Source organism: Pezoporus flaviventris, unplaced genomic scaffold (genome assembly GCF_033815535.1).
Source record: "Pezoporus flaviventris isolate CSIRO_AGI_PZ_B2104156 unplaced genomic scaffold, CSIRO_AGI_Pfla_v1 ptg000025l, whole genome shotgun sequence".
Taxonomy (NCBI): Eukaryota; Metazoa; Chordata; class Aves; order Psittaciformes; family Psittacidae; genus Pezoporus; species Pezoporus flaviventris.
This window is the reverse complement of record NW_026892573.1, coordinates 31,501,968-31,524,778: the sequence shown is the minus strand read 5'-3', so window position 1 is coordinate 31,524,778 and position 22,811 is coordinate 31,501,968. Positions and strand designations below refer to the sequence as shown.

General features: G+C 41.8%; 1 protein-coding gene across 11 annotated transcripts in view; it reads right to left on the bottom strand.

Moving 5' to 3' along the window:
- TENM4 (teneurin transmembrane protein 4) overlaps positions 1-22,811 on the bottom strand; it is a 759,599-nt gene that overhangs the window by 349,569 nt on the left and 387,219 nt on the right. For all 11 annotated transcript variants that reach the window (XM_061458042.1, XM_061458041.1, XM_061458044.1 and 8 more), the window contains 2 exons: positions 9,495-9,783; positions 5,002-5,271 (listed from right to left, as the gene is read on the bottom strand). In XM_061458042.1, coding sequence (XP_061314026.1) covers positions 5,002-5,271; positions 9,495-9,717 — 493 coding nt within the window. In that variant the 5' untranslated portion in view covers positions 9,718-9,783. The remainder of the gene's footprint in view (positions 1-5,001; positions 5,272-9,494; positions 9,784-22,811) is intronic.

Genomic DNA, 22,811 nt, shown 5'->3' with positions numbered 1-22,811 from the left:
CTTTCTGCTCACATGAAATGCATGCAGAATTGTTTGTAGGGTATTTCCTACATTGAATGGTGAAGATGGAAAGAAGCAGCACAGCACAATTTGACAGCAAGGGTCCTGTAGCCTGAACCAGGGTGGTTAGAACAGGAATTTTAGCTCATGTCTACTAATGTCTCAGTCCACTAGATAAGAAAATGCCCACACTTCAGCAACACTTCTGCTGCAAGAATTTCTTTATACAATACATTACAATTGAGCATCTCCAGCTCGGTTGAACTGTCTTGAGCCATCTGATGTTATTCATCCTGCCTGTGAGATCCTTCTGGCCGCTTGATACTGCCCACATTCTTCCCAAGAAGAGATGATGACAGAGAGAAACATCAGCTCCACTCTGCACATGTACACAGCATAAATCACTGCTGACTTGTCCTCCTAATGAAGAAAACTGCTCTCCCTCTCTCCTGCTCTTTCTCATATTTAACCAACTATGTGCCTTAGTGGACATTAATACTAAGCCCAGATTAAAACTAAAGTGAATCCTTAGTTTGCCATAGCTATTTAGGAATAGGTGAAAGTTAAACAAGGTTGTTATCACATTGAATGTAGGGAAAAAAGAAGTTGGTTGGTTGGTTGTTTTCTTTGTGGGAAGGGATTCTGTATGGGAATATCTACATTTCCTGCCAATCTTTCATGTTTGGATCTATGTGGGGACTGCCAGCATGATTCATAACAGTTTGGGTGAGTCTGGTGTAAGATCTCCCTTACAGACCTAAAGGAAATACTCATAGGTGCTTAAACATAAACACTGTCCACCTTTACATCAGTACAAGAGCGTGAGGTGCTCAAAGCCCAGTCTGACCAGTTCTGCATGGCCCTGAAGTCAAAGAAAGCACAGCAATGCTGCAAACTATGGAAACTGGGGAAAGAGGGAGGCTTGTACAGCTGACAGAGACAGAATTCAATATGGACCATTCTCAGCAGCTATTTGTCTAGTTTACACTTACAAACTTTTAGCACTGGAGTTCCTCTGACTGTTTCCTCCAGTGCCTAACTACCTACAAACTGCTTACAAGGAGAGGAGGATCTAGGTGGCTTTGTTTAGCTGATAAAAGAGGTTGCTAAAGGGAGACCTCACTGCTGTCTTTTAACTCTTTCAGGTATGGTGATATGCAGGAGGTGGAGTCAGAATGTCCTCCGAGATCCTCAGGGAGTGGATGACAGTTGTGGCAGTGGAAATTCTGACTGCCTATTAGGAAAATAGCTGTTCTCAACAAGCATGGTCAGCACCAGAACCAGGACATAGAGGTGGTGGCCTCTCCATCCTGGGAGATACGGTGTAACTGAACAAGGCCCTGAGCAACCTTATCTGACCTCAGTTATCCCTGCTGTAAGCAGGAGACTGGACCGGAGACCTCAGCTATGCCTTCCGACATAAATTATTCTGTGGTCCTGTTTTTTTGCAGTACTTCTACTTCATATCTTTATGAGTATTTTGCTTTTAGTTTGTGACTGAACTGCAGCAAAGTAACTCAGTTTCTGGAAGACTATTACCTTGTTCTCCTTCATTGTGCTCTTCTCTATATTAAGCAGTTGCTGGCTCAGTACCATGCCTCTTCAGGGTTGCTTAAGGTAATGCCAGTTAACTCCAGGCTCAGATCCAAATGACCACCCACTTCAGGAACTTCTTTTCCTTCAATCAGTCTTACTGAGAAACAGTATGATCTAGTGTAAGAAAGAGGTTCTCCGAATACCATTGCTACTCTTCCAGGAACCAAACTCCTCCCTGTGTGTGGGTCCAAACTGCTAATGGGAGTTCACACTATCAGCTTAACTTAGATGGTCATATTGCAGGATAACCTCTTTGAAGTGACTGCTATATTGGCAGCAGAGAGTGATTGTATGATCCCCAGACAAGGTGCAGTAACTTGAGTTGTTCCCTCTGTCCCCTTATTCTGCAAAGAGACCATCCAGGTTGAGCAAAAAGCACTGCCCAATGGAGGAGAAACCACTGGGGCTGTTTGGGTGTGCAGGATCTGAGCTCAGGGCAATACCAGCGTTATAACTAAAGCTAACTCTTCAGTGAAAACAAATTCTTAACTTAGTAAGAGTATTCAACCTCCTGGAAGGCCTGGGAATAGTTTAGATAAAGTAGCGCATGGCTTTTCATGCCAGCTGCCTATACAGGTGATTTATGGACTGTAATATGCCATGGAACCAGAGCACTTCATTGGGTTCCTTAAAGACAGAGGGGTGGATTGTGGTTGCACTTACTGAGCAGTGTATCTGTTCCTTCAAGGCATCACTACTCCTGAAATAAAAGCAAACCTGCTTTTCGAGGGAGCCAGAACTCTCATTTTCTAAGAACAATAAATGTCTTGGTAGAATCGTGCTTTGACAGCTTTGGATTTACAAACATCAGAAGTAAATTCTGATTATTTATTTTGGATAAATAATGAAGAGCATAAAAATTGCTGACGTTAACCTTCATTGGAAAAGTTGGTTTAATGGGCCCCATAAAATCTTCTATTGATGGCAGGTTCATAAAGCTCCATATTGACTTCAGCTAAAGGCTATAACTTCTATCAATACTGTCAACAATTAATATTGACTAATAAAAGTATCCTGTAAACTGAGTCATAGCATTATGTTACTTTATGCTGCCATTAGCAAAACTTCATGTCTTCTTGAAAACATTTCTCCTATAAATCTGGGATTTCTCAGAATAGCCTGTGTAATAGCTATAGTGGAGAGCCCAGTGTAACTGCTTACGTGCAGAGGGAGGAAACACCGGGCTTGTGTTTGCTAAACCAAGCTTCTGAGAGGATCTCAGGCTTCATTTGCTCCATCAGCAGGTTTCAGGATGGGAGAGGTTGATGTGAAAAGGTTTCTCACACCTTTATCTGTGCCAAATTACAAACCAAAAATGTCCACATTTTGTTTGCATTTACGACTTTTCCTTATTCCTTCTTCTCTTCCCCCCCATGGACCGTTGTTTCGATACATTTATACCACTGTTTCAACTGCAATCCCTATATTGGAATGATGTCTTTTCAGCTCTGGGCAGCTTTTCCTGACCTGAACCTGGCTGATGTCTCTGACATCTACCCAGGGATGTTTAAGCACCAGATGGAGATCCCAAACAACATAGTTTGAATCATATTTTCCCTCAAGTTCCACCTCCTCTTTTATTGTCAATATAAACGATACAACTACATACTGGACATCACCATTCCAGATTATACTTGCGCTACACAGACTGCATTTTTTAGTATGATTTAGCCTTTCTCATTCCAAACACTCAACATCTAAGACTGCAAATGCCTTGGCCCCAAAGAAACTCCTGCTCCATTTGTAAAGCACTTAAAAACCCTTCACATAGGTTCTCCACCTTTCTGTCTTCCCTTTTCTAATTGCTATGAAACAGTGGTTCAACTGATGGTTAGAGTGTCATTGAATTTAAGGAAAGAGGAATTGAAGGTTGACTCAATCCTGACAGGAGTACCGCTGCCTCTGTTTTTACTTTCAGTAAAGCCTTTCAAGGCTTGTGCTGTTGCTAATGTGTTGTTGCTAACGTAATTTCATTTGTAAGTGATATGTAGGTACAAAGTTACATTTGCACGTGTAGAGATAGCATTACGGAAAACAGTGATAAAGACTCCAGCAGCTAAAGTAATTCTTCCCTCTTAAGAAAAATGCTTTTCTTAGTTGGCATGGAAAGAAAAATGTATGGGATAGGATCACAGCTGCTCATACACCACCATGGACAGCACAAGAGAGAGCTTCGGATACAGGCGAATGGGATGGATGTGCAAGGTGTTTGTATTTGATTTGTTTTATAGTGATTTCTTGGGAATGTGCAAAACTCTATTTGACCATGATGATCCCTTTGGGTTTTTATCCAGCCGCAAGGCTTGCAAGAAAAACAATACCATCTTGGCAATGTCTGTCTGTTCAAATGGGGGCAACCCTGGAAGACCCTACCCAAAGTAAAAAAAAAACTGCAAAGATAATTTAAAAAGACTCTTCTGTGCATCCTTTAAACAGCAAGGCCGTTTGTCTTTGAACTTTGCCTAATATATCATTATCTCTGAGCAGAAACTTATTAAGCTTCTACTGTAATTTTGTTGGGAGTTAAACATAAAATCATGTGGGTGGTGTATGTCTCACCATGTCACGGCTTCCCAAGGAAAAGTTATTATCATTTGTCACTGTAATACTGTGGCAAAAAGCATAAAGAGAACAAGCAACACAGTCATTTCACATCAGCTTTCTGCGCTGAGCTCCAGCTCCCAATGACTTGTATGCAGCGGCTATATTAAGAAGCAGGCTGTGCCATAATTGAATTAAAGGTGCAAAGGCATATAGGGCTGTGTGAACTCCCAGGTCAAGCTGCAATTGAATCAAAACCCTCTCTCCTCTCCTACACTGCTTAGCAGAACTGCTGACCCAAAGGTTCGCAGACCTACGAAACGCAGGCAGGAGTCCCCACAGCTGGAGACACAAAGTTAGAGAGATAAAAAATCTGTGACCTTCAGCTTTTATTTCACACGAAGAAAGAGGCTTCTAAAAATATTTCACCATCGTTTCCCTTCAGAGAGCAGTCAGTTGATTTGCATAAATGAAACGGCTCCTGTCAAGGAACCAGCAAGGAAAAGAAGGAAATTATCTGCCCCAAAAATCTGTAGCAAAGATAAGAGCAGCATCGGCCAGAGGAGGGGAGATTTAAATGCTTTTTTGTCTGAAAGGTCGCTACAAAAAGCAGGGAGAGCATTACAGCCACTTAATGATCTCTGTCGCTGTGATAAATAAGCAGGATCTTATCCAGCAGTTTATTAACAAACACTCCATAGGACAGTACAAAAGGCCACGACATGGGGCTATTAGAAGAGTGTTTTCACTGAGTCTGATTAATAAAACCCAACATGAAACCTAAGGAAGATTAAAGTGGAGTGGTAAGAAGAGGCATTCCCGGTAGAGCCTGAGGATGACATCGCATGTGCTGTCACCACTTACCAGTTTCAGTGTTTTCATGCTCCGTGTCAGTGAGGGTGAGGTTGGAGTTGGCCCGGCTGGACAAGCAGGAGCTGCGTCCAGACTTGGTGTTGCGTCCCCAGAGCCTCACAGGGTGCTCGGGTGACATGACCACGTCTGCCTCTGTGTCGGCATCCGAGCCGGTGCTGATGGAGTAGCCACAGTGCGGCAGCCCAATATCAGTCCGGTACAAAGTCCCATGTGTGGGTGTCACATCTTCAAGACCCAGCTCTCGCAATGAGAAGTTGGCTCCTGCGAGGAAACACAGCAACCTGGTTACTCTTGAATAGGGGATGGGTTCATGTCACCCAAGTCAAGGGCAGAATCATTCAATCTCTGTCTTCAAGTGGGGCACAGTATTTCCTGTGTCCTATATAACATAGAATCACAGAATGGTTTGGGTTGGAAAGGACCTTAAAGCTCCACAGGCAGGTACATCTTCCACTAGACCAGGTCCCTCAAAGCCTCACCCAACCTGGCCTTGAATACCAAAGATTGAACAATATCGTACCAAAGATTCCCCTCTTTTGTGGTCTTGCTTAGTGCGAGGCCAAGTGACCATGCCAAGACCAAAAATCAGCTGGATTCCTGCTTCTGGAACCTGACAAAAACACAGAGCATGTTCAATGAAATCATCAAATTCGAAAGCAAAGACAAACGGAGGAATGGTGGAATTATTTATGAGAGGCAAAAAGTAATCTTCTCAGGAGAGAAGCAAAATGAGGCATGCAGTGATCAAAAGTCCTACCATACACTTGGCAACTTTACTGCAATAGGAAATTCGAGTGAATTCTGCTCATTGAAACCCCTGAAATTACATACTGGGGATTTAAATTTCCTTTGGCAATCTCACTTTCCCCTTGCTGACCACTCACACCTTGACTCAGTTTAGCTATTCATTCTGACAGTCACAGCAGAGGTTATTTGGCTGTGAATACATGTAATTGCTGACTAAAAATACAACCTGAAGAATGACTCTTGAGTGAGTTCATGCCTAGTTACCTGCAGAACTTCAGAATCAGAGCAAATCAACGTGAAAAAGGCTTGAATCATTATCACACTTTGGAAAGTTGCGCAATGGGGAGAGCAATGAGCAGCTCCACTTTAAGCCACATTTATTTATCAATTCATGCTTTTGTTTTTCAGCCCTGAATGTCTTTAAAAGAGTTTGGTCACCCCTGAACGCCTTTAGTGGCTCTGTGCATTTATATGGCACAATGCACCCGTGATCCCGTTACACTATGCCTTGATGGGGTGGATTAAGGAACTGAGCAGTGTTTGCAGCATAGACATGCTTCAAGGGGACAAAGCCAAATGAGATCTCCAGCAAGGTTTGGGCCCAAACCTACGTTTGACCACTGAAGTTCATGTCTACTCATTATTGACATCTGTTTGTCAGGTCTGGACCTCGAGGTTGTATCCAAAATGGAGTTATGATTCTCTCCCTTCCCAAAACCACACAATCATGTGGCTCTCCTCACATTTCCTTTTGCTGATGTTGAATATCACACAGTTCAAAATGTGTATCCAATAGAAACAGGCGGATTTATACTTTTCCAGAGTCTGGTTTAGCACTTGAGGAAACACCCTGGCTTTTTCCTGAGCCCTGCTGTGAGAAGAAGGTCTGTATTATAGCACACATGCATTGAATGACCAGCTGGCCCAAAGTAGATGCTATTTTACTACACTTTTTCTTCTAGTTGACTTTGCAGCTCATAGCGAACAGGGAGAAGGTGTTTGAATGCAAGATGAATAATGGAGCTACATTTCCATGTAAAGCTCAGAGAAAGAGCTGTTTGCCATCAGGAAGAAATAAGCAATGCTCAGCTGGTTCCAGATCTACAGCTGATAATACTCAAACCATATAAAGCTTTCGTGAACTTCACACCTTTTTAATTGACTGAACAAAACTAAAGCTTTCACACAGAATGGGCAGATAAGGTTGCTTAGGGCTCACACCTCCATCAAACCCCAGGGCCTGGCTTGGGAAGCACAAAGCAAGCTTGTGGCAAATTAATCCATTTAACTTGATTGCACAGTGGTCTGAGAGAGTGTCCTCTGCCACTCCATGGCATGAGGTAGCAAATGAACTTGACCTAAGTTATTAACTCGAGGAAGCAGTATCTCCCCAGAGACCTCATTCCTCAGCCCCAGTTTTGACTTTTGTGCAAGGCCAGGATAGTTTTTCAACCATCCTCCATGCAGTACTGTAAAAGGTCATCTTCTGGTTTTGCTTGTGTGTTTGAGTCACCGCTGGCGAGTTCCACCTTCCCGTGAAACAAGCCACATCATCAGACACGTCAATGTGCAGCATGACTGATGCTCACCAGTTACAGCAGCTCATAAATTATGAAAAATGACTGCTACAATTAACTGAAAATCAAATTTATTTGCAATAAACAGCAGGAGATGCATCGATTTTCATATTCTATGCCCACCGTTGCCTTTTAAGCTGGAAGAACTTAAGTCAATAAAAGGAAGATAATAAATATCTGAGACTTTTTAATTCAGATCTGGTCTATTTTTTCCTGTGCTGACTTGCACGTTTGCTGGCACTCTCACTTGAGCTAAAACCATTTAAATGCTGACTTGTTTATTTACTGAATTTATTTGGTCAATTTGAAATGTTTCCCCCTCTTCTGCCTCCCAAACCAATGCAGGAGAGAAATTCACTTTGCCTTGCTGATGTCAAGCAGGCTAATGAGGTTTGGTTTCAGGTGGCATGAGGCCAAGTAGCACCACAAACTGAGGTGCATTCATGGCTTTCTGCCAGTGGAAAATGTGGCACAGAAAGTCTGCTAAAGCTCTTCAGGCCAGTTTTGAGGATAAACTGGGAGAAAACTATAAATTGAAGAATATGTGGGTGATAAATCAGAAGCAGAACTGGTGCCCTGACATTGCTAATCTTAATCTCCTCTCAGTTAATTTCAGCCATTTAGATCAGTGGTTTTTACTATTTCTTAGTACCCTACACAATTTTCCTAGGGAAATATGAACTTGTTTACGGCAAATTTATACTCCCTGTCAACAGACTGGCTTAATCTTATTTATCTTTTGTGGGCTTTGGAGGAGAAGTCTGTGGACCTGCATGGCTCATAGACCTTCAGGTTGAAAACCGCTGACCTATACTAATTCACATCTATCCTGCACAGTGAATATATTGTATGAAGTGATCAAACTCAATGACCTAAAAGGTTTCCTTTTCTTTATAACTTCATAGATTCCTTAGTGAGGATGAAGTGTTTCAGAGTTGCTAAGAGGAAAACTCCTTTTATGATGCCAAAGTATTACTTACAACACATATTGGCCCTTTTGTTTATTATTGCTTGTTGCAGTTATCCTGAAACACAAACACCAAAGCCATGTGCACAAAGATACTGCTGCAAGTCATTTTGCTTGTGCGTGCCTTCGAGATGAGTCTTGCACCAAAACTACAAGTGAATGGTGTTTGAAGAGTGAAATTAAGCAGCCCCCAAGTTAAATGAGTGCAGTTATATGCATTCCTTTTGGACAATCAGCTTCTCCAAGCTGCATGGAGAAGCCTGGGTCAGCTATTTTATGTTCATTGTCTGGAATGCTGCCTACTCGATTTGACTCACTTTGCCACTTTGTGCTTTTTTTGATAGACTTCTAAAAATAATTTATGTGAAGCTCTGCTTGGTTTCTGAACTAAGACACTTGTGTCTCTACAGGAAAATGAAGATGAGACTATAGCAGGGGCCAGAAATCTGCCTCACGTAGGCAACAGCAGCAGTGAAAATATAACTGCATTGACATCAGGGTAGCAATAAAAAGCAGCCTATCTGGAATCTCTTTTAGGACTGTGGAGCCCATGCTGACCCTTGAACCTCTACATCTTCATAGCTACTGTGACCCAAATTCACTAAATGGACTCCTGTAAGTCATAAAAATGCTTCTTTCCCACTCTTCTAAAACTGAAGCATGTTCCCATCTCAAATTGACGGCCTGCAAGCCATGTACAATGGTGGTTCTTTCCATCTGCATCTTCCTTCTTCCATGTTCCTTAGGTTTTGCTGTAGCACAGATGATGGACAGTGTGGACTGGCACTCTTCCCTTCATTGCCTTCTGCCTTGGCATCCTTGCTGACTTCCTTCATGACATAGTGAAATGGTCTCCTGAGCAGGCAGGGACTTTCCACACCACGTCATTAGCGTGCAGCATGTGCACAGAGGGTCAGGTCTCATACTGAGAAGTGGCAAAGGGCTGTTGGAGGCAGAAAGACTAAGGCACAGAAAATGTGACTTAGTAGATGTTAATGTTCACAGACTAGTGGTATCCCGCTGAATGATATTGGTTTGCACGCATCCCATGTATGTGCAATATATGAAGATGTTTCTTTGTTCTCTCTTTCCTTATATCTTGCTTTTGGGATCAGAGTCCTTCAAAGGTAGCCTCCCACCCAACCCCAGATTAACTCATGCTCTTGCAGCAGCATCTGCTAAAATGGACTCACCTGCTCGGCAGAATTCATCAGCCTCCTGGTGAACCATGTCTTTGACCCTGTTGCTGTAGGTCAACCTGGAGTCTTGATCATAAGCCTTCAGAGTCTCGCTGGAGCTGTAGGACTTCTGTGGGACCTTGCTGTCCTCGCTTTCGGCTGAAGAGCTGGTGTAGCGGCGCTCCGTGTCACGGCGCCGAGTCAGAGATCGATACGGCTTCCTTTCTTTTACATCCATGGCACCCTGGTCTGAGTATTCAACATTAAAATAATGACGTCTGTGTGGTGGGCAGATTGGAATAACCTGGAAGAGACAAGAAAAGAAATAGAATCATAGAATCGTGGAGTATGGGTTGGAAGGGAGTTTCAAAGGTCATCTCGTCCAACCCCCCTGCATTGAACAGAACATCTTCAACTAGATCAGGTTGCCCGGAACCACTTCCAGCCTTAAGGATCTTTGGGCACCGGAAGGCTAATGTGCCTACTTAGAATAGAATAGTTAGGGTTGGAAAGGACCTTAAGATCGTCCAGTTCCAACCCCCCTGCCATGGGCAGGAACACCTCGCACTAGACCGTCTCACCCAAGGCTTCATCCAACCTGGCCTTGAACACTGCCAGGGACGGAGCGCTCACAGCCTTCCTGGGCAACCCATACCAGTGCCTCACCACCCTAACAGGAAAGAATTTCTTCCTTATATCCAATTTAAACACCCTTTCACTGAACAAAAGAGATGTAACTTAATGGACTGCAGGAAAACCCTCCTTAGAACAATTGCCAGTGAAAAGAAAGTCTCAATTATGTGTGACTCATTTAACGGTTGCCACAGCTAGCAGGACACATACAAGTGGCAACCCGCATCTGTCTGAACTGGGCATGCACTTGGGGATTTGAAACTGATTGTGATTTTCCTTGTCTTCTTTCCGCAGGAAGTGATTCAGACACCTCCAGGAGTCACGTATTTGTTCCATCAGTCACCTAATCTCTGGGAAATCAGGATGTGCTGAAATGTCTCCATTTGGGCAGCCAGAGAATGTTGGAAAAATGCTGTCTTCTGGTTTTAAAAGCGACAGATAGATTGCGAGGTCAAAATGAATGAATGAAAGAATGGGACAGTGTAAGAAGGCAAAAGGGAAGGGAGACAAAGAAAAGAATGAAGGGGTGAGATATGAATGGAAATCATATGATAATGTCTTCTTATTCAGAGGGTTCATCTTTACTAAGCTAGAAATATATTAGAACTTAAGCAGAGTTGAGAAAGTATAAATAAATGGTAGTGCTCTGCTTCATGTAACAGCATGAGCTGGGATTTAAGCCTGTTGGAAAACCAAAGTATATCTATGCACCAGTATGCAAACAGACATATTTGCAGACAGAGCAAATATAGAAAATATTAGAAATAAAACATATATTCAAAGTCTTTTTGTCAAAATTATTAAGAAATTGTCTTTTCCCTTTATTATATGCAGCAGAAACGAAGAAAAAGTCACTTGCAGCAAGATGGTAAAATATGTTTTTGACTATCTAAACTGGTTTATACTGGTAAAACCCACAAACCAAACATTGAAATCTGCAATTACAGGGTGAATTTCTCAGGAACTGTGTCCTTCTGACCACTAAAGGACAGAAACTGAGACTCTACATGCCATACCATGGTATTGTTATTTATTGCCAGTACTTAAAATCAGAGAAGATCAGAAAACACCTATCAGTTCTTGGTTGTTTTCATAGCAAATACGTATGGAAATGTGTTGGCAAGGACTGAATTGCATTGTGTTGGCATTTCTCTCTTGAAAGGCTGAATCCTGAACTCACTAATAAAATCTTGCTGCTCTATGGTTCTTTAGATCCCAGCCTCAGATGCTGTGCCCTGGGTTTGTGTTGCAGCACAACACAGCTATGGTGCAGTAGTCGAGGATGGATGCGCTGTGAGCTCTGCAGGTGGGTTTAGAGGGATGTGGTGTAACAGCATTTGTGGCTGTCAAAACTGTGAGCCTGATGGAAGACTCTTTGCACAGTTTCTGGTAACCTACAAATCATAAAACTAATGCAGAAGCTTGAAAACAGCGTTTTATTACTAATTCCTCATTTGTTCTCTGGCACAGGCATAACTAAGCAAATTCTTGAGCTGAAGAAAGACTATAGGAGAGAGCAAGAGCTGCTGCATGTCTGTGGATACACCTGCATCTGGTTAAAGAAAAAGGGGGTCCCACTCCTATTTTGGCAGGCACTTTGCTAAGACAGGTTTTGCCCCTTTAACTTCCCATATGAACTTTGCAATGACAGAATCCCAGTTCCAAAGACTTTTACAGTTTCTGTGGCACTCTTCCCGGAAATTAAGACGCTACCTAAAAAAAAAATCCACTTAATGCTCTCTCAATCTATTCCAGTGATGGCAGCAGACCAAGTTCACACTTTCTATTTGTCAGCAAAAGGCATAGAAACTACTGAACACAAATGGATGAGGAAAGTGGGGGGGAAAAGGTTGGAGCGTCTTATAATTGAGCTATGTTTAAGTTATCCACAGAGATTTGAGTACCACTTTGATTTTAAACACATGTTTAAACCCACCAAACTCACTGACTTCAATCCATTCATGTAAGTTCAATACCAATGGGATTACTCACCGGCCAAAATTTACACGCGTTAAATGTTTTGCAGAGGTAAGGCCTGAGAGGTGCAAAAACTAAAGGCTGAATGTGGAAGCAGTAGTGAAGGAAGTGGTTTTATGCTAAGCAGCAGTAGTAGTGTGCAAGAGATCTGCTGAATATTGGTAGCTATTTTGCTGTATTGAATCAAACATATTGGCAATTTCACACTGGAGAGAGAGAAAAGGAACAGAGCATCTGATTGCTTTTCAGTGCACTGTCTTCCTCCCTTAAACCAAAATCAAAGCTTTTTTTGGCTTGAAAAACTGTGACTTTTTTTTTTTGCAACTGTTATTGAATTGGTTTGTCTCCTTTATACCTTCTCTGTTTGTGCGAAACCCTCAAAAGGAGCAGGTTTGTTAGACCTTTTAATAAAACACCTTAAAATAGGCTCCTTCACAATGGCGTTGTAGTAAGACCTGTTATAATGAACACTGAAATTGTGGTTTATTGTCACGGGGAATGGAGATAGCAAAATGTGAGTGAGAAGTGGTTACTATATAAGAAAGAAATAGGGAAAGGTGGCTTCAATCTGCTCACGAGTATTGCAACTCCTACCAAGGGCCAGTCATTTAAAACCCCTCTACTGGGAGGGGCACACAAGCCAAGAAAACCTTTCTGCACAGTTAGAGCCACAGGGTACAAACAGGGTCTGTAATTACCATTAGTAACCTTGCAACATAGGAAATGGCCAAAAAACCCATCAGGAAATTGACTGAATTCCCACCAGATGAAGGTTTTTCTTTTTGTAAAGAAAGGTGCTGAAAATCTGAAATTCCTCCTACAGTTCATCAAAAATAGCCCTGTAAATTTGCACCATTCACATCCACATTCCTCTATAGCAGTGCTTCAATTCCCAAGTCATTCGTATCTTTGTAAGTTTAACTCTCCTTAGCCCTTTTCTTTCTCTGTCTCTCGCCACTTGGCTTGACTTTTCAACAAGAAAGGTCACCCCAAAACACATGAAGCATTTTTTTTATTGTTCTTTTTTATTTAAAGAAGGAACCATTGCATTCAACTGACTTAAGTAAGTTTCCAGCACCTCTCCATGGACGTGCAGTTCTTGTCATTTCATTTTTATGGCCCAATTCCCAGACGGTTTCGATACCTCGCCTTCAATAGAGTTTTGTTGTCAGGGAATTTGCCTCACAGTGTTTCTGTGATAGATTATTATTCTTCTATCTGCTACTCCTTGTGTCTTGATTTCACTTCTGCTACAATTTCACCCGTGCCATCAACACCTCACATTTTTCCTGAGTTCTCTGGCACACGGTGAATACAAAGAATCACACTCGTCTCAGTTACATACTCAACCACCGGCTTCTTTCCGCCTCTAGCTCGTGATTGCTCCTCATAATTTTAAAAGCTTCCATAAACTTGCTGTATATAAAAACCCAAAGCTTCTAATATTGTCCTTTCCATCGCCTCACTCCTCCCTCCACAAAAGCACAGAAGCCTTCTGGGCTGAAAACTTAAGACTCAAATGCAGTTGATTTTAGGCTCTTTAATGTGTTTTGTATAGATATAACATGATCTCAGCCTCTAGGTAATGCAGAGGATTAGTGCCCTATACCTGGAAGTGTTCAAGAGCAGGTTGGACAGGGCTTTGGGAAACATGGTCTACTGGAAGATGTCCCTGCCCGTGGCAGGGGTTCGAACTGGATGAGCTTTAAGGTCCCTTCTGACCCAGACTGTTCTGTGATCATGCTCTGAACCATTTCTATTTAGGGAGAACTTTCTTGTCCTACAATACAGTGTTTCTGGCTTGGTTTGATTCTTTCATCATACTGCTGTCTGCATAGCATATAAAATTTCACCTTATTTTTTTACTCCAGGCCAGTTAATGGCAATAGCCATTCTTACTTCTGTCAGCCCTCTGAGTGTATGATCCCAGCTGGACCACAAGCTGGTTTGGAGTATGATCCACAACAGAAGGATCCTCCAGGCTTTATTTATTCAACTCAGGAAAATTCCACTGACTCCACAAAGTGTTCTTCACACGCTAAAGCCTGTAAAATCAGACTCCTTAACATAGTTATATTTTTAAGAGGTGATGGACTCTTCTTGCATCCTTGCATATATGTCAAGAAGCGGAACAAAGAAATGAGATTTCTAGTTCTGGTGCAGCAGTGCAGTAAACACAACGCTTATTTGCAGCTCTTTTTATGTTGCTTTTGCTTTGGTTGGCTCCCAAATAATCCTTTTTTATTATGTTTTATCCTTTCTGTCTATCCTCCTCATTCTCGGTTCTGTTGCTTTTTTGTTGCTCTTTGGAGCTTTGATTAACCACACCAGCTTTGTGGTGCAGAATCACACTCAATGAATGGCAAGGGGAGTGATTTATTTTCTGAGTCACTGCTCAAAAGACAAACTTCCATCAATCAAAAAGCAGACAAGAGAGTATGACACCACAAAGAGATATGCTAGGAGGTGCTTACAGCAAAAGGGACAGGTGGTCTTTGATAGCTGACTTACATTGCAGGTCGCTAATCACAGAGATTAGCAGCAAGGTGATAGACAGTGCCTGTTCTGGAAGGCAGCATGTCACATCATCCAATTTTCTGTCAAAATGTGAGGGTTTAAATGGTAGAGATAGCTTTATGTGTTTCCTATATAGTTATGGCAATAGGATGATGAGAAACCTGTAAAAGTGAAATACATTGTCTGCATGCCCATGTGAATCCTTGGTGGGTTGATTCAGTTCACCTTTGCGCTGGAATAAGCTATGCGACTTCCCACAGTCATCTGTTTTCCTCCACAAAACTGCCTATGCAAAAATGGCATCGTCTTACTTGGCAGGGCCTGCTTTTTGTCTTCTTAAAGTAGATCTTCTCATTCCACTGCTTAAGGCAATTTTTACCCCCCTTATTTTTTATTGCTGCTGCCCTTTGTAGAATGACTACAGCCACGGAATACTGAGCAGCAAGCTGGATTTTATTTTCCCTCCTTTGAGCTCCACAAATCAAATCATTAACTAAGACCTAATGCTGGTAAGTAGTGAGCAAGTATCCTTTTCTTCACTTTATAGAGGAAAAGCTGAGGCGTGGGAAGTCAAAGTGACTTGCTTAAGGTGGTACAAGAAGAAAACAACACAACCGAGGGCAGACTCCTGATCTCCCAAGCTCAGTCTGCTCCTGAGCCCTAGTTTTGTTGAGAATCAAGTCACATAAGCACAGCAGAATACTTAATTTAAGAATTCTTGGCCAATGCATGTCTGAAATCTTTGTGTGAGAGGAGTCGTATGAACCTCAGGTATTATTAACAAGATGCTCTTTCATGTTTGGATAGTGCCCTTCCGTCAGAAAGACTGTGGAGCATGTACAATTGCAATTGTGTCTGACCAGTGAAGTCCCATGGTGAATGATGAAAACCCCACTCAAACTCAAAAGAAAAGAGAGATTTTTGCCATGTATACATTAATCTTCTCCAAAACATCACTGGATATTGAGGTCAGACCAGAAATGTTATTTCAGAAATTAGCTCCAACTCAGGACCCAAAGCAGCAGCTGAAGATGTCATGAGTTCAGATGCTTAAATGACTTTGTGGCTCTGGCTATCACTTGACATTTAACATCTTATTTGAAATAACACAGCCCACTGTGACAGTCCCACCACACTTTCATAAGGATGCAAATGCCTGCTTCAAGGCTTCATATTCTGGTTTCATGACACAAAATGCTGAACCTGAGAAATCTTATTTGGTCATTTCTCTTTGTCCAGAAAAATCTGTGCTATTGCCTGGCATTCCACACCTGGTCTAAAGCACAAAGCCAGCAGAAATGTAGCGTTGAATCTTCTGATATATTCAGCAAATATTTAAGCATGTACTTAGGGGTGATTCAAACCAAATTTGTATTGCCAGGTGATCAGAGGCTGCGATGATGTGATCTTAGCAAATACCCGACCACGGCTTAAACAGTGTGATGTTATTTACCAGGTTTCTGGGAGATTCTTCTATAACATAAAAGACTGCTCTGTTCTTTATTAAACTTTAAGCTTCAGATTTATAACAGAGGTTCAAATCCCAGGAGGTCTTTCTAGGAAATAAATTAAGCTGTAGGTATAACATCCTCTCACATTTTTGGCAAAGGCTTTGGAAAGAAGCAGGCACAAGAGAGAAGAATGAAGAGTCGAGTTAACACTGTTTGGCTTCAACCCAGTGCTTAAAGAAACTAACAAAAACTCCCTTTTCTGATCTGAACCACTAAGCCTTTCTTTCTACTGGTAAGAGACTTGCTAAGAAATTGGTGACGTCCTGGCCAAAAGATGTGGTTTTGTGACCTTTCCGTGAATAAATCTAAAACTGCAATACAATGAGGCTGGAGGCCCAGGAAAGCTTGAAACAGTAGTTGAGATTTGAAGGATGGTGGGAAAACATGAAGAGGGCTGGAATGCAATTATCTCTGGTTTGCAAACCCCTAAGTCTTTCCTCATGGGCTGCAGCCTTCAGCCTATGTTAGGGGAAGATTTGGGGGCCAGAAGTTTAAGAAGCTTGCAAATAGTTTTTGACTGGTATAAGCAGTTTGCAGCTGCAGTCGTCAGAACCCTCCAGTGCCTTCCCCAAAATGGAAATTGCTTTGGGAACAATCTAGTCTTTATATTAAAATACTCTTTATGAGTCTATCAGCCATTCTTGGACGAAGTGGGTTTTCTTCAAACCTCAGTTTAATAGATAATGCATAAGGGTATTTAAATAATAAATGCCAGAAGAGCCAGCCTGACAATGTAGACTGATTTAGGTTCAGCCTGCAAATTGTTCCTGACTCGCTATGTCAGACTCAAAGTTTAGGTGTGTGGTGTGCCAGACTTCCATAAGCTGTGCAAAACCAGCTTGTGTATCGACGAGTCCCAGGGTGAGAAAGACCTGCATGGTATCACATGCAGGCAGTCACTGAATGAATCCCACTAAAGCATTCCCGTTCTTCCTCCATCACATGCCATCTGCTAATTTGTGCTGCTTCCTGGAATATGGGAGACTAATATTTAAGCCCTTAATCTGAATTTTATAGGATGAAGTCTTGAATGTGTCTCAGAGGTATCTAGGTGAAAGCCCTAAGCTTCCTCAGTCTGTCTGGGGGACTCTTTACTTTTCCCTCCAAAACCCAAAATCAGAGTCTGTTTTCTATCTGAAAAACAACAAAATGTCTTTGATCTTCTCTAGTCATCTCCTAAACAATAAGAAAAGGCTGGTACAGGGCTCATTCAGGGTGGTAAGCTTTGTACCCACTCTTGGGTAAGCTCTCTAGCTAATTCTTAGTGGTCTTCTGTGGCCTACAGGCAACCTTTATAATAAAAGGGTGGCCCATATGAAAACGTAGCAAGAATCCCCAGACAAATCCCATGCACACCTTGTGCCATTCAACCTCTTTATCCCACCATTTGGCGAGGGAATTCCCACACTTAGGTACACTCCTCTGTCCCTGCTTCTTTGCCAAGTAAACTGAACAAGGAACCTACATCTTTTTGTTATCCCTGTACTCAGTGCAGTCATAAGCAATGTTTGCATTTCTATGAGCTTCTAGGAACTATAGGAAGAAACAATGGCTTTTCTCTGCATATGGGTGTACAAAGCAGAACTAGCAATCATGGTAAGGATTCAGATCAACTGAACTCATTTTTACACAGGAAAACTTTATGCAGGGTTGTGCATTAACTGCTCAAATAGCTGACTATACTCAACAACTTCATGCCTGTTGTCTATATCTAGTTGATCATCCTATGAAGTGCTCCTGAAATCATGCAAAGCAGAATGATTATACTGCTCAAGGACCATCAAGCTCTATATCCTGTCTCCCAGTGGTGAGTGCTTTGGAAAAGAAGAAGGGGAGAGTAGTTGGGAACAGTGATTTAAGGAATAAGGTTGGTTGTTGCTCCCAGTACACTTCCAGAAGTTCAGCAAATTTCTTAGCAAGACCATTGGATTTGACAGGCCTTCATGGTCCTGTCCTATGAGACTTTGTCTAACCCCATTTGACTCTTAAATGCTTTTGGCCTTTGTCAAATCCTGTGAGTAGTCCCCCAGTGTGATTATGTGTTGTGTGAAAAAGCACACAGCCCTTGCCATAAGATCAAGGCTTTGAACTCGTACCCACTCTCAGATGTACCTTATTCATCACTATTATACATTATTTCTGATCTTATGGGAGAGAAACAAATGTAGGCTGGGATTCTTTTAGGAAAGAAGGCATGTCTGCCTTTTCTCCCTGCAGTCAGCACTGCAGGCTCTAATCCTGCCCGCAAACACACTGACGCTACCAGGAGTGACTGTGTTTGCTGCAGGAAAGCTAAGAAAGAGAAAACTGTTGGTAGATAAAGTTTAAAGCATAAAACTTGTCATGTGTCTGTATCCCTCAGTAAAATCATCACGTTGGTGTGCACCTTGGATGTGAAATACAGTTCAGTGCACATCTGTTCTCTACCCTTTGGATGCAACTCAGTGTCTGCGCTGCTCACAGGGTGGCAGCTTGAATTGAAGGAGATTTGTAATGGGTTTTGGGGTTTTTGTTTGGCTTGGCTGTGAAAGTAATAGAATAAGAGTTCATGCTTGCATTGGCTTTTACTACTGCAATCGAACGTCAGAGGATGCCTTAGGCTCAACTGAGTTTGGAGGAATAGACTCAAATGCGTGCTCAAAAAGCATTGCTAGGAAGAGATTCATTTTGTATGTGCCTATTTATTAACACCATTTATACAGCCAATCTGCAGAACAATATGATGGGAAACTTTCTGCACCAAAGGGAAGCTCTTGCCTAATCAGGTAGGACAAACAGCATAGGTAAATGTATTGCCATCACTCTTCTGCAGGCAAAGGCACGTGTCCTGTCCAGATTACAGGACCCAAGCGAGTAACACCCCAAAATCCTGCAGGATTAGTCATAGACAACCTGTCCTTGTCTTACTACAGTATCATGTGTAAAATTGCCCCTGCTCTTGTCACAGATGCTGTGGTACTGGGCAATCTGTCCTCACTTTGCTTCAGCAGGGAAAGAAGCCAGCCTGTTTTCTTGTTCTGATAAAATCCCCCAAAGAGTAAAACTTTAAACTCAGTTTATTAAAATATGAATTATCTGTAGAAAGGCTGCAAAGTCCCATGAATTGATTTCTGATTGTCTGTGGACTTATTTTAGGACTTCTCTGTGAGATAATCAGAGTGCATTGAGAGATGCTAGCGATTGATTAATCAGTATAACCCCTACTGCGTCCAATGTTTAACTTTCAATTACACATCAAGCTTATGCAGTAGGCAGTGTATTTTTCTTAGGTAAAATGCTATGGGGAGAAAATAGAGATAAAAATAGTAAATTAGAAATAGAAAATAATCACTATTTCATTTTTTTCTTAAACAAAGGGCTCTCTCATTGCAATAACAAGGAAGGGTATCACCTCTAAGAACATTCTAAGCAGATGCAATCCCTCTTATGAAGAAAACTCTATCCGACATCCCCACAAATCCACTGTCTGCTTGACACAGGCTACACTCTGTCAAGAGGACTTACATCTGGTTGCAGCTCGGCACTGACATGTACAGGGTATGAACTTCCAAAATAGACTTTGATGAACTCTTCCAGATGTACAAATGCTGCAGGGCTGCAAGATGATAGGGCAAGGGGCAATGGGTTCAAGCTTAAACAGGGGAGATTTAGGTTACCTATAGGGAAGAAATTCTTCCCTGTGAGGGTGCTGAGGTGCTGGCACAGGGTGCCCAGAGGAGCTGTGGCTGCCCCATCCCTGGCAGTGTTCAAGGCCAGGTTGAACACAGGGGCTTGGAGCAAGCTGCTCTAGTGGAAGGGGTCCCTGGCAACAGAAACGTTCTATGATTTTATGTATTAAGAGAGGATGGCTTAATAAGGTAATGGCAAGTGGTACTGTAGCTCAGGTAAAAACATAAACCACTGCATTTATACTCTCCTTGCGAAATTCTGCTTTCCTACTTGCTCAAAACATCAGAATAACAGCAGGGTTTATTTTTATTTACTTCTGGCCTTTTTACCACCAAGGTAAAATTGAGATTCTGATTTTATGTTTCAATTGTAAATCTACATGGCAGGGTGAGCAGGCCGCCCATATACATACAATTTGTTTCACCTAAATTTGGATCTAAGTCTTGCAAACATCTACAGCCAGTCGCACTTGATTCCTTCTACAATCACTGAAGAAACAAAGGCATTTCTAGGGCAAGATTCATTAAAAACTATTTCAGATGTCTATTACAGACATAGGTAGAATGTTACCTGCAAATAACTCTTTCTCTAGTGACTCCAAGGGGACCCTAGGTTGAGAGCACAGACAGACAGACAGGGAGGTGACCTGAACAAACTCACACAGGAAAGTCAATGGCCAAGACTGCACAAACCCCAGCTCCTGTTTGCACTTCAGAAGCCTGTTACTGGAGTTTTTGGATTCTGTACCAGTATTCATGAAAGCCTTTCACATTTTCAGTAGACAAAATGCTAGGTAAGAGATTAAATGATTTATCTAAATCCAAACTGGAAACTAGAGTATTAGTATTAAGACCACTTATTTAGTGACCAAGTGATAAGTCATTCAGTTTTCGACAGGAAAATGTCTTGTATTTGACTTTTTTTGTGGCAAAACAGAATTACTTATTAAGTAATTCTTGCAATGAAGGGAAAGTTTATGTGTCATTTAATGAAACAAGTGGAAAGGCTCACTGTTCTGCTGAAGGAGAGCTTCCTGCCATGCCCAGGAATCCAGCCTGAGGAATATGCAGCAAAAAGACCTTGTGGGGAGAAAAAGGAAAGGGCAGGCGAGGAGGCAATTGAAGATGTAAATGGCTCTTCTTAGCCATACCTTTAATGACTACTTAGACCAAAGATTAGAAGTAATTGAACTAGCTCTCAGTCAACAAAAGATGCAAATAGATCGTAAAGCAGAGTAGGATTACATTAATTTACACTAAAGCAAGAGTAATTAGTCAGTGTTTGTGCAGTGCTTGGAAAGCAGAAAATGCTATATAAATGTTAATTATTACTATTTGTTTCAAATAGGTGCAATAAACACAGTCTTTTATATGTCTTAGGAGGGAAAAGACAACAATGGAAAACTCAGTAATGGGGCTCCAGCATTTAACTGAGACATAGCAAAGCACATTGGGAAAGACACACAGGTCTTATTCAGTTGCTATCTTTGAAGAGTGAACGTTTCATTTAAAGTCATAAGATGACTTTCTATCTCTGGAAAGCCTGTTTTATGGAAAATGAAAACCAACAATCCCTCACCCAAAACACCAGGGCAAGATGCTTATCATGAAGCCACTCCTTCTGCAGTGTACTGTGTGTATTTCTGACCTTGCACAAGGTTAAAAGACAAGAGAATTTAAGAGATGGAGGCCATGAGTTAATCATCTTCGTTTGGACCATGCAATCCTTCCTGAGATGAAGAGATAGCAATGTCTTCGGCACAGAAGCGAGAGTCTGGGAAACAGCACTGGTTTCCCTTATGCTTAGCTGTGCCACTAATTTATTGTGTGATCCTGGACAAAGCATTTAACCTTTTGGGCCCATTTTATGAAAAACAGATATAACCGTTCTCAGCTGTTTCACAGCCAAGGAAAAGGGTCCTGTTTGATGCTTTTAAACATGTCATTTCAATGAATAATCTAGGAGATATGTATCGTTATTAAGAAGATGACCAAGGGAGTCTAGGAGTCTAACAAGAAACTTATTAGGTGAGATCATACAGTTTTGGGATGGATTCTGGGCCGTGACATGCTAATGATTTGCAAAGATTATTAAGCTCGTCAGAATCATGGACATAAAAGAAGTAAAATGCTTATCTGCTTTTTTGCAGTAAGTTCTTGACCCAATTTCCTTCCTACCTTGGCAAACACTTGCAGGGAAGAATGATAAATAGCAGAGGTCTGACCACTTTGTATGGTTTAGAAATCACAAAGGATAATTCAATTAAAAAAGCAATTTATATGAGAGAAATATTTTGCCAGGATATGAGTTTACAGGAACCTATATTTAGTGCTCATGACTTTCAAAGCAGTACACAAATGTTAATTTATTAGATAACAATTATATCTGTAAAGAAGGAAGTGGTACAGATGGAGACAGAGGAGACGGCAACATCCCCTCAGCCATGAGCTCCTGAAGCCCAATGTTTCATTGTACATATCATTGCCCAAGTGAAGCCGGATCAATGCTTAACATCTGTTGGATGCAGAAATCAGCAGGCAATCCAATTGCCAAGAATCCTTTAAACATAAGTTTGGTTTTAGCAAAGTTCAGGCTCCTGGGCTTGTAAATGTCAACCTCGGTGGAGGGATGGTTCCACGTTTCAACGTTTCTGGTGACAAACCCAGCTTGAGATGTTCCCTCCTGCCAGGGCTCAGCCACCCTGCTGCTCTCTGCCTCCCTGGGGATACTGATGCAGCTGTTTGTAAAAGCACACCATAAGCAGATCAGTGAAATGGTCTGGAAATGAAAAGGAAAAAAGAGCCCTTATCTGCCAAATCCTTACCTTCTTATTGTGTAAATCTACTCCAACTTTAATAGGGCTAGGTCAAAATCAATCTGGTTATGCAGTGGGCTTTCACAAGTATATAGGGATGCTGGGGAGGGATTCTTCATTAGGGACTGTAGTGACAGGACAAGGGGTAACGGGTTCAAACTTAAACAGGGGAAGTTTAGATTGGATATAATGAAGAAGTTCTTTATGTGA